Genomic DNA, 11,523 nt, shown 5'->3' on the forward strand with positions numbered 1-11,523 from the left:
TGAATGTTGCTGTTAGTGATGCCCCTCTCTGCCGTAGGCTATGCGGTTGAAATCCTCATTGATGGAATTCAATTATGAAGCACTGATATTTGCTATGAACTTTCACTGTCCTATACTCAACGATCTTCAGCCACCCCCACCACCAGGAAACCCTCCCTGGACCTAAAGGCCAAAGCCAAGAAAATACAAATTGATCAGTGCTTCTCACACACTGTCTCTCCAGCCCTCCTCCACTACTCTCACACTCTCTCTCCCCCACCACCACCCTCACACTCTCTCTCCCCCACCACCACCTTCACAATCTCTCTCCCCCACCACCACCTTCACACTCTCTCTCCCCCACCACCACCCCCACACTCTCTCTCCCCCACCAACACCTTCACACTCTCTCTCCCCCACCACCGCCCTCACACTCACTCTCCCCCACCCCCACACTCTCCCTCTACCTTACTCTCTCTCCCCCACCCATAGCACCCTTATATTCTCTCTCCCCTCAGCACCCTCACGCTTTCCCTCCACCCCAGCCCCCCACACCCTCAAACTCTCTCTGTCTCACCTCACCAGGGGTGCACTGCTCCTTCCTGCCTGGCCTGGTGTCTGCTGCCTCACCTAGGGTCTGTCTGCTGCCCTGCCTGGGGTCAGTCCACTGCCTTCCCTGGGATCTGCTCCCACACCCACAGATTCACTCACTCTCACTCCCACTCCCACACACTCACTCACTCCCAGCCCCACATCTACACATGCTCCCACAACCACACACACTCCCACATCCACACTCACTCCCACACACACTCCCACATCCACACCCACACCCACACCCACACCCACACACTCCCACACCCACACCCACACCCACATCCACACCCACACCCACACCCACACACTCCCACTTCCACTCCCACTCCCACTCCCACACCCACACCCACACCCACATCCACACACTCCCACTCTCACTCCCATTCCCACACCCACACTCCACCTGCCCTGTCCCGGCAGTCTCTTCCCCCTGCCTCTGCCCGGAGCGAGTCTTCCCCCGCAACCCCGGCCGGCAGTCTCTTCCAGCACCCACCTCTGCCCCTGCCCCTGCCCCTGTCCCCGCAGCCCCCACCCCCCGGTCCGGCAGTGAGTCTCTCTCTCTTTTTCTCCCCAATACCTGTGTTTCTAGAGCCCACTCACTGCTGTCGGTTTTGCTGTTCATCCAATGACAGACTGCTTCTCTTCAACATTTGTGGCTGAGGCTGTGATTGGAGGAGCAGTTTCTTTAAGAATCTTTCACTGCATTTACCTTGGGGGACCACACGGGGGGCTTTGCTTGCGGGCTGTGTTGGACAAGCCTGTTCTATGTTATTTCATAATAATCTTAAATCTACGTTCAAACTAAAAAATCAGCAGTTATGAGGCTGTATTATCTTACAAATCACTCAGGTTTATAATGCAACCTGCATTTTGTGCCTCCTGCCATTTGGGGGACCCAGTGCCACAGCACAATGTGTTTCATTTTAAATCCAGTCCTGTCTTCAGCTGCTTCATCGATGATCTTCCTCCTTTGTAAGTTCAGAAGTGGGGATGTTCATTGATGATTGCACAATGTTCAGCACCTTTTGCGATACTGAAGTAGTCCATGTCCATATGCACCAAGACCTGGACAACGTTCAGGTTTGAACTGATAAGTGGCAAGTAACACTTATGCAACACAATTGTCAGGCAATGACTATCTCCAATAAGAGAGAATCTAACCATCTCCCCTTGACATTCAATGGCATTACCATCGCTGAATCACCCATGATCAACATCCTGGGGGTTAACATTGACTGAATTAAACTGTACCAGCCATTTTAATACTGTGGCTACAAGAGCAGGTCAGATGCTGGGAATTCTGAGGCAAGTAACTCATCTCCTCACTCTCCAAAGCCTGTGCATCATCAATAAGGTACAAGTCAGGAGTGAGATGGAATATCCCCCACTTGCCTGGATGAGTACAACTCCAGCAACATTCCAGAAGCTCAACACCACCCAAAATAAAGCAGCCGGCTTGATTGGCACACCATCCACCACCTTAAAAATTCACTCCATCCATCACCAATGCACAGTGGAGCAGTGTGTACTCTCTACAATGCACTGCAGCAACATACCAAGGCTCCTTCAACAGCACCTTCCAAACCCATGACCTCTACCACCTAGAAGGACTAGGGCAGTATTTCCCTTCTGAACAGCACTGTGGGTGTTCCTACAACATATGGGCTGCAGCAGTTCAAGAAGGCAGCTCACCGCCACCTTCTCAAGGGCAATTAGGGATGGGCAATAAATGCTGGCTTAGCCAGCGACACCCACATCCAATGAATGATTAATATAAAAGTAGATGCATTGGAACACCATCTCCTGCAAGTTTTCCTCCAAACCACTCAGAATCCTGACTTGGAACTATATCACTGTTCCTTCACTGTTACTGGGTCAAAATCCTGAATTCCCTTCCTAACAGCACTATATCACATGGACTGCAGAGGTTCAAGAATGTGGCTCTCCACCTTCTCAAGGGCAATTAGAGATGGGCTATAAATGCTGACCTAGCCAGTGATGCCCATATCCTGCGAAAGAATTAAAAAAAATACTTGTTGTAAAAGTCCTTGTATAAACTATGCTTATCGAATGAGGTGCAACTGGGTTTTTAATGGCGTATTAAGACATTTAGTGCAATCAGGGGCAGAGATGCAACAGCATGTTCTATGACTAAGGTTTTCTTGACACTTCACTGTGGCTGGGTCAAAATCTTGGAACTCCCTCCCTAACAGCACTGTGGGTGTAACTACATCACATGGACTGCAGTGGTTCAAGAAGGCAGCTTACCACCACCTTCTCAAGGGCAACTAGAGATGGCAATAAATGCTGGTCCAGCCAGAAAGCCCACATTCCATGAATGAATAAAAAAACTTATAGTCAGGGGGAACAGGCATGGGAGAGGGAACGGGGGACAGTCCATGAGTCTGAGTAGCTGAGAGCTGAGTTTCTGTGCAGGTGACTGAAGCAGCATCATCATCGTTGTTGAGGAGTTCTCTGATCAGGACACGATGTGTTTTTGTCTTCATTTCACTCTTGATGCATTGTAGAGTTTGCTCTCGGACCTGGTGTTCAAGTAGACTCCTTCCATATCTGCAGGGAAGGCAAAGGTCAAGAGCATGGGGAAGAACATGCCAAACATGGTGGGAGTTTGGACGGCCTGTTCACTCCATTCTTCACTCTGGAACTGTCAGAACTGTCATCAGAATGTACAGTGCAGTGTATGTTGTCATCAGTTGTGAGCCTGGATCTATCTTGCCATGATGGCACAATTGGCTTGAAGTGCTACCCATGTTTTACCCATGCACGATTTATTCTTTGGTGTTCAGTACAGTGTTGCACAAGTGTCTGGCATTCAGACACTTCCTGGTATTCAGAAAAAAAAAATCACTGCTAAAAGCAGCTAGCACAATTTAGTGTAAGACAAAAACTGTGAATGCTATGAAATATAAACAGAAAAAGCTGAAAGAATATCATAGGTCCATCATACCTGAGTAAGGAAAAGAAAAGTTAAAAGGATAAGTGTTCCTACTCTAGGCAAGTGGTCAAAGCCAGCTTCCATGCAAATTAGAAAATTGTGCTGCAGAATAAGGTGTCTTGACAGTGTAGGTCAGTATTTCAAGTCGAGACCCACCATTCAGCCAAATGGAAAAAGATCAAATTAAAATCATACATCTAAATTTCAGCAGGCTACAGAATACATGTTCACAGAGAAAAGCAAACTCTACCAAAACTGTAATTAATGTGAGTTGTTCAAGTAACTTGCAGAGGAAGTCACTGCTGATGTGGAGACAATATTTAAATCACATGATCTGTAACTTCTGTATGTTGTAGTCCTATGTGATGTTGGGTTCGAACATATCCTCTTACAGTACATTCTTCAAGGCCGTTGCAAAAATACTCTATCTTCAGCTTGGGATCTTCAATTATAATGAGGTAAGGGAATATTTTATGTTTTGAAAAGCATTTTGCTATGAATGAGGTTTGGGGAGTATTTCTCATAGCAGGTTCTGACCAGGATGAATCAATTTAATAATCTGTGTCCCAAATGAGGGCAGGACCCTGAGAACCCCCATAGGGCTGCTCAGTGCAACTGCTCGTCTCCATGCAGGTTGCCCTGCTATATTGGTTATTGTGTCTGTTTTAATCCCATGAGATGACGACATGCAGTAAGGAGACACCATAGACTTTGCACATTGCATCAATGAATCTTTGACTCCAGTCTGGCTTATGGCAGCTCTGTGATAATGTTTCTGTCATGGAGAGTCACTCGATTTTAGGAGGATGATGACATCATGCAGTAAGGACACTCTATAGGTCTTCACACAGCCTCCGAAAATGCTTGACTCCTGTCTGTCCGTGGGCAACTCGCTTGTGCTCTGTGATCAAGGTCATATCATAGAGACACAGCCATGAAACGTTAGATGCACCTGATCCTTTGTCCATCCTCAGCACCTGATCCCCTTCAGGAGCACAGCGTCACTGGTCACAGCTGTTGAAGAGATGGGGGCCAGCCCCACCTTAAAGGTGCTGAGAGCACACAGAGAGAATGACGGAACTCTGTGACGCCTGCCCACCACATTCTGGCAGGAATGACAAGCACTGTCGAGTTGTAGGCATCAGTAATGTGTCCAGTGAGTGAGGCCGGACCATCACTTTGGTCTGAAGGCTGCACAGAGCACAGGGAAGAGGCCCTGGGCTGAGACATCTGCCTTTATCTTGTGCAGAAAGGTTTCACATCTGAATGACACAAACACTGCTCATCAGAACAAGGAGCCATAGGCAGGGAGACATTCTTGGGAGTTTATTACAATAGTGAATGTTATGTACAAGTGATTAGCTCCCGTGCCCAGGCTACGTAACTACACCTTCTTAACTTTCCTAACCTTGCCACCACATCTTGGTGCTCCCCGGACATCCACAGAGAAGGTGGAGGCAGCCTACCGACTGCCAGCCATGTCTGTGATGACCTTGACAGGTGTCCTATGGATGGCCAAGACCTGGAGGGCACCGGCCTGCTTTCGGGGACCTGCTGTGTGGTAGTGGCACCCTCCTCAAGCTGTGGTGCTGGAGCAGCTGGGGTCACAGAAAGAGGGGGTTCAGATGGGCTGGACACTCCCAGAATCACCTGCGTGATGACACCAGGATGTGCACCAACTGATCCTCCTCCCTATGGGTACCCAAGGGCCCCTGGCTGACTCCTTGAGGAGAAAGGGTAGCTGGGGTGAGATTGATCTGCCCGGCCCTCCTCTCACATACACAGTGTCGGCGGGCAACTGTGGCGTCAGCGATGGAGTTGAGCCCGGGCAGCAGTGCAGGAGTCACATCCTGGACCAAGGCGCTATCACCTCAGCCTGAAGATGGACGGACTCCTCCATCATGCCTTGCAATCTGAGGAGTGCAGTGGACATCCCTTCCTGATGTTCCCGAGCTTGCCTTTGCAGCTCCAGCAACTGTGACATGACCGAGTCCAGAGGTTCGTCGTCTGACTCGGACTCAGCAAAGTTCTGGCCTCCAGCAGTCCCCCGAGTGCTGGACACCTGGGAAGTCTCTGCTTTCACCTGCTGTGGATCAGAGAGTGCGTTGTGCTCACCAGATTGTGATCCCGAGGCTACTATAAAGCTAGGTCCCACCAAGATGTGTGTCTCTGCACTGGTGGAGGGTGTGGGTGAGCACTGTGATGGGACTTCAGGGAGAGTGCCTTCAGATTCCTCTTCAGAGGTTTCTTTGGGGCTTGATTGGAGGCCCTGGGTCGTGGACTCTGTTGGCTGTTTGACAGATGTGCCTGCGGAAGCAAGGGGAGATAATTAGTGCATGGCAGTGGCCTGTGAAACAGGACATATCACTCACAGCATGGTTGTCTGATGGCTGTTGCACTGCTAGATCCTCACTTGGTAGAGAACTGCCAACCTCACCTTCAGCACAGGAATGATCCAGATTCTTGCCGGCCAGCTGGATGGTTCTGTTTTCAAAGTCCATGTGGACTTTGATTTCAGGCATTCCTCCACTAGTCTGCGACCTCTCCTTCTAGTTGTGTGCCAGCTTGTCCTGCATGAATAGAGATGGAGAGAGTGTAAGCAGGATGCCTGCCAGGCCAGATGATAGGTATGCCTGGCATGTGTGGGTGGTGAGTGGTCCCATAGATGGGATAAGGACTGAAGGTGTGCGAGAGAGTGAATGGTGATGTCCCTTGAGCTGGCAGTGAGTGAGAGCCCTGTGGATGTGTGATGGGTTTGTGAGTGTGAGTTGAGAGTGATGAGAAGAGTGACTTACCCTGGCGGAATGGAGGAGATCACTAATCCTCTTGTGGCACTGGGTGGCTGTCCTTTTTTGCAGCACGTTGGCACTGACCACTGCTGCCACCGCCCCCCAAGCCGGACTGGTGATGTTGCTGCCCATCCTGCGGCCAGAGCAGGGTAGACGACATCACAGCTAGCCTCCACTGTGTCCAAAAGGCGCTCCAGGGACAAGTAATTGAACCTGGGAGCTGCAGCCTTTTTGCCTTTTTGGGCCATGTCTTACTTGCAGCGGTCATGGGCTGGAAGCATTGAGATGTGTGCACACTGCTGGACTTCAAATATAGCGCCCAGCATGAGGAAGCAGCGAGGTGATAGCATGGCGGCCGAATGAGAGCCTGCTCACACTCCATGGAAACAGTGTGTTTACTGGGAATGCATAATTAATGCAATGGCTTTGGGATAATACAGCATGAAAAGCTGCCAATGTGGCCAGTGGGTAAAATGTTGTTTTATCCACCCGCTACCGCACTTAGTACAAATCTGGGACGATTCTGCCCAGTGTGTTTAATGTGTTAGAAGCTATAGGTGGAATCTTCCGGTCCCGCCAGCAGCAGGGAACTTGGTGGGTGGGGGATCTTAATTTGGGGTGAGGCCAAAAATTTGCTTCCCGAAGACGGGGTGAATTGTAGCATTTAAGTTCTCGGACTTTAAAGGCGGATCAAGCTTCCTGACAAACAATGTCAGGAAGTCCTTTTGCAGTAGCAAGTCATACGTGGTCATTACAAGGCCAGCTCACCGGGATTAAGTTCCCTGCCAGTGAGAAGTTAGAACATTCACTTTTACAACTGCATATAACTGGCGTGCACTGGGGAGGTAGACTTCTTCCATGATTAACAGTGAGTTGCATCGTATTCTTTGGGGAGTGTCTGTAAATGCCAGCCTGTGCTTGTGACTGGGTGGTGGCGCATATGGCGTGGAGGATGACCATGGAAGGGAGGAAGGACTAGTGGAGAAGCTTGTAGCTGCGGCCGGACACAGATGGAAGGTATAGTGCGGGCTGTCCGGTTGCCCTTTAAATATGGTGCCTATGCCTTTGACCCCATGAGGTAACAGCTGGTTTAGTGGGTGACTTCCAGCAAGTCCTGCTGCGAGAATCAGTGAGCTCCTTGCAGATGCAAATTTAATAAGTTGAACAGTGCAGGATCGCACCTGGTCAGCTTTCCTGCCCCACAGCTGAAACCACACTCACTTCCATGCCCACCACCGAACTTAGACCCCAGAATGGAAGATTCCAGTCTGTGGCTTTATAATTGACACCTATGGTAATGGCAAATGGTTAATGCTGTTTGTCTGATATAGGCAGCTGCTCATGATACAGATAGCTGGCGTAAGTGGTGGGGACTGAATTCCAAAATAGATTAATGGCTGTTTACCCTAGTTGGAGTCTCATTATAACTTCATGCACCTTTTGAGATCTTACCTTTTCTCTTTTGAAATTTTTCATTCGTTGTCACATTGCAATAAGACTATTCCTATTCCTTGGTTGGATGCTGATAAGCAGTCACCAAGGAATGAAATTGCAGCTTTTTCCTTCCAGTTTCAGCTGTAGCTTGCAGGGAAGGATGTATCTCTCACTAGTTAAGTTAAATCAGAATCTCACAATAGCCCTTAGTTTGTTGCACTGGTTATATAAACTATCAACTCATGTAGACAGATGAAGTTGAGAAATCTGCTTTTCTAACTGTGTGTTCATGTTGTTTTGTACCCAGGTATTAGAGCTTTATCCCACTGCAGGTGCAATTATTATTGCTACGTCCATCATCTCTATGACGTTTGTGGTCTTAAACCTCTTTCTATCAGTAATTCTGGTATCCTTCACAGACGAGCCTCATTCTCCACTAGTATGTACACTTTTCCTGAGAGAAAGTAAACTTTCTGCAATCAGTTAATATATCAGCAAACTAGTGGCTTTGAAATGTTTTTTTGGATGCTCCTATGATGGCTGTTAGTTAAGGTAACAAAGGTAGGAAGTGAACATTAGGCAGCGAGATTAGTTTTGGTTTACTCTAGTAAAAAGCTGAGACAGACAGAATGGGCTGAATGGACTTCTTTCGGGCCTTGAATGTCGATGGTTCTAGGAGAGTAGATGAGGTGACAGCACCACACAGACCACGAAGGTTCTGATTTCAAACCATAATCCGCACTAAGCTAAGTGATTTCAGGTGATAGTGGGGGAACTACAACCTCTTCAAAGTCTCTTAAAAACCCACAGGATTTGTTTCAGGATCCACCTGCTGCTGACCGCCCACCGAATCGATGTCACATGACTTAAATAAACCAGACGGGTGTCTATCCACTGGGGCAGATTTTCAACCTCCATCAGAGGTAAAAAGCCCCAAAGTCCAGGGTGGGGATTGCCAGGAACCCTTTATATAGGAGCAACAAATTATGGAAAATTGTTATTTGGATAGACTATGAGTCAGGTCTGCACACTTGGGGTTCCATTGCACTTATCAGTAGGGCAGTATGGTCGCAACTGGTATGCTAACCCCCTTCTATATCTCCAGGTTAGTGTAGAGAAACTCCCAATCTGAGATATGCCAGTATCCTTGCATGGAGCAGATGGAAGCCCACACACAGCTGACTGCAAACTGGCATGGTCCAGGTCCTGGCTTAACTTATGGCCCTTCCCACCCGACTTACTGTAGGGAGTGTTCTTGAACACCCAAATATTTTTAGTGCTGACATGTTTCCTGGCAGGGTAGTGGTGAAGATGTTTTGGCTGCTTCATGCAGTTGCTTGCATCAGTGTAGATGTGGTGCATCCAAGAGGAAATATGGTGAGTGGTTTTATCCCCATCAACCAATAAGTTCTAGTTTGAAGATTGAGGAAGGCAAGATTCTGGTCATAGTATAGAAAAAGCTGGAATACATCAGATATTCCCTAGCTCTGTCAATATAATAGGAAAAGCCTCTATTGTTTACCATTAAAAGCTGCCCAGTTTAAACTTCTCAGAAATAATTATTTACATTACATAATATATTTAATATTTCACATGATCCCATTATTGTCATTATTCTAAATACCTTTTCTGTTACAGCCACCTGAAGATCAGGAAGTAATTGACCTGCTGGTGAAGAAACTTTGTTGCTTCTTTGGAATTCAAGGCAGTGAGAAGTCCTCTCAGCAGAAAAAAGCAGACTAAAATATCATAGAACAAGAAATGGATGTTTGGACTATCAAGCTTGCTCATTTTGTAATCTAATTCTCAACTCCACATGCTTAGTCCCCTGAGAGAAACTTCTACGTAAATACTCCCACCCCTCAAAGGGAGAAAAAAAATGAAAACCGCTGAACGCAACAATTCTCAAAAATCTTTCATTAAATCCTGCTTGCTGGCTTTCAAAGACAACATTCCCCCACCAGCAGCTTAGGACCATTGTCTCCTTTTCAGTATTTGATCATCTAAACCTATACATATCCCTAGCATGATTACAGTGGAATGTCCTAATGTCCTGATAGTTTCTCTTCAAATGTAGCATTATTACCACTTCAAAAAATAGATTTACGAACACTAGTAAAAATAAGGAAAAAAATGCCATTCTCTTTTTAAGCTTATTATTGATAAACCTTTGCATTATAGTGGAACTGCTTTGGTAAATCAAGAAATTAGTAGTATAGGTGCTTTTATATTGGCATTTTTTTTTTAGTTTGGATTCCAAGAAAACAATATCTGGACACAGGGATGGACTGGCTTCAGGAACAGGAATGAGATCCTTTGTGATTTTCATGGGATAAAGGGTGACAATATTACAGAGCTGGTACAGAACCATTCGTGGAGGCACACAGGATACCTCCCAATTTCCCATATAGACAATCCACCTGCCTGTGCATGAGCTCCCTGCATTTACACAGTCATACCAAGCCCTCTTAATCTAATGACATGATCACAGACCTTCAATTTCACTGGCCTTTGCTCCTTATTCAATTTCCAGGCAGAATGATTCTAAATGCCTGGTTACACCTAATTTGACCTGGTGTCAAGAAGGTATAATAATTTTCATAATGTTATTGGAATTTATTGTAGAGTAATAGTGGGGTCTGTGTTTGTGTGTGTGGGACTTAAGTGAATTAAAGGCAGCTGGTCTAAAGGCTTAGATGTATCAAAAGAGAAGCTAGGTTTGAAATGTTAAATTTGCATTCAAAGGGGAAATCTGTACAAAGGAGATGAGGTTGTGTGTAGGAGAGAAGGGATTCTACGGTCTAACAGAAGTGTGAAAAGCCTCCTGCATCTAAGCCTCAAGCTGCTGTCTACAAGGAACGGAAGATGAGAAAAACTCACTTTGAATTCGATTGTTCAGGGTATTGTGTGTTACTTTGCCTGAGTCTTTTAAAATCTATGTATCTTACTTGCCTTAACAGAGGTATAATGGGTTAGATTAATTAGGGGATTTCGAAGTTATCATAGTAATAATTTGTATATCTAAATATGTGCTTATAATCATTTCTTCTATTAATAAAAGTTTAATTTAGTTTTGTAAGAAACCTATAACATTTGGTGGCCGTTTTACTAAATTCAAAGCCCGCATCTCGAAATATATACAAATTACAAAACGGTTATGGCAGTTGTTTCAAGTTTCCCTTTGGGATTTGAGCAGATCAGCATTTACCATCGCCTGTGCCATAACACCTGGCATTAGCTTCTTTAATGAATGTCATGAATAGCATGTTTAATGAATAATTTACTATCACAACGATGTGAAATAAGTAGGTAGTTAACAGATATTTTCTGTCTTGTGTATGGCTAGTATATAACTGCTACTGAGAAAAGTAGCAATCAGCAGCTATTCCATATATGCCATTACTGTAGAGAGTTTGACAGCACTTATTGGTCTGTGTAAATTCCTCAGGTCTTGGAATTCCTCCTCCACATGGCTGTCCATAACCATTCTCACTCAAATGAAGCTGGCCATGACCACAGCATGGAGCTCAGATTCCAAAGCCTTCTATTGTGAAGCATGCCCACAAGGAGCTTATGCCAAAACAGATGGGACATTTGGTATGCTAGATCTTTGCTGTGTCCCTGATCAATACCAGAACTACTACTCTTTCATCACTAATGCTTCTGTATTTTAGCTTATGATGCATCTTCAACCCCACCATGACCTATCTGAGTGTGTGTATATCTATGCAGAGAGTCAGCTTCAAATGACATGGTAATGCCTTGTGG

General features: G+C 46.2%; 1 protein-coding gene across 1 annotated transcript in view; it reads left to right on the forward strand.

Moving 5' to 3' along the window:
* Positions 1–10,645, forward strand: part of LOC121280068 (polycystic kidney disease protein 1-like 2) — a 95,415-nt gene extending 84,770 nt beyond the window's left edge. The window contains exons 33-35 of the mRNA XM_041191696.1: positions 3,889–3,990; positions 8,063–8,194; positions 9,394–10,645. Coding sequence (XP_041047630.1) covers positions 3,889–3,990; positions 8,063–8,194; positions 9,394–9,498 — 339 coding nt within the window. The 3' untranslated portion in view covers positions 9,499–10,645. The remainder of the gene's footprint in view (positions 1–3,888; positions 3,991–8,062; positions 8,195–9,393) is intronic.
* Positions 10,646–11,523: the final 878 nt, after the last annotated feature.

Source organism: Carcharodon carcharias, chromosome 7, assembly GCF_017639515.1.
Source record: "Carcharodon carcharias isolate sCarCar2 chromosome 7, sCarCar2.pri, whole genome shotgun sequence".
Classification (NCBI taxonomy): Eukaryota; Metazoa; Chordata; class Chondrichthyes; order Lamniformes; family Lamnidae; genus Carcharodon; species Carcharodon carcharias.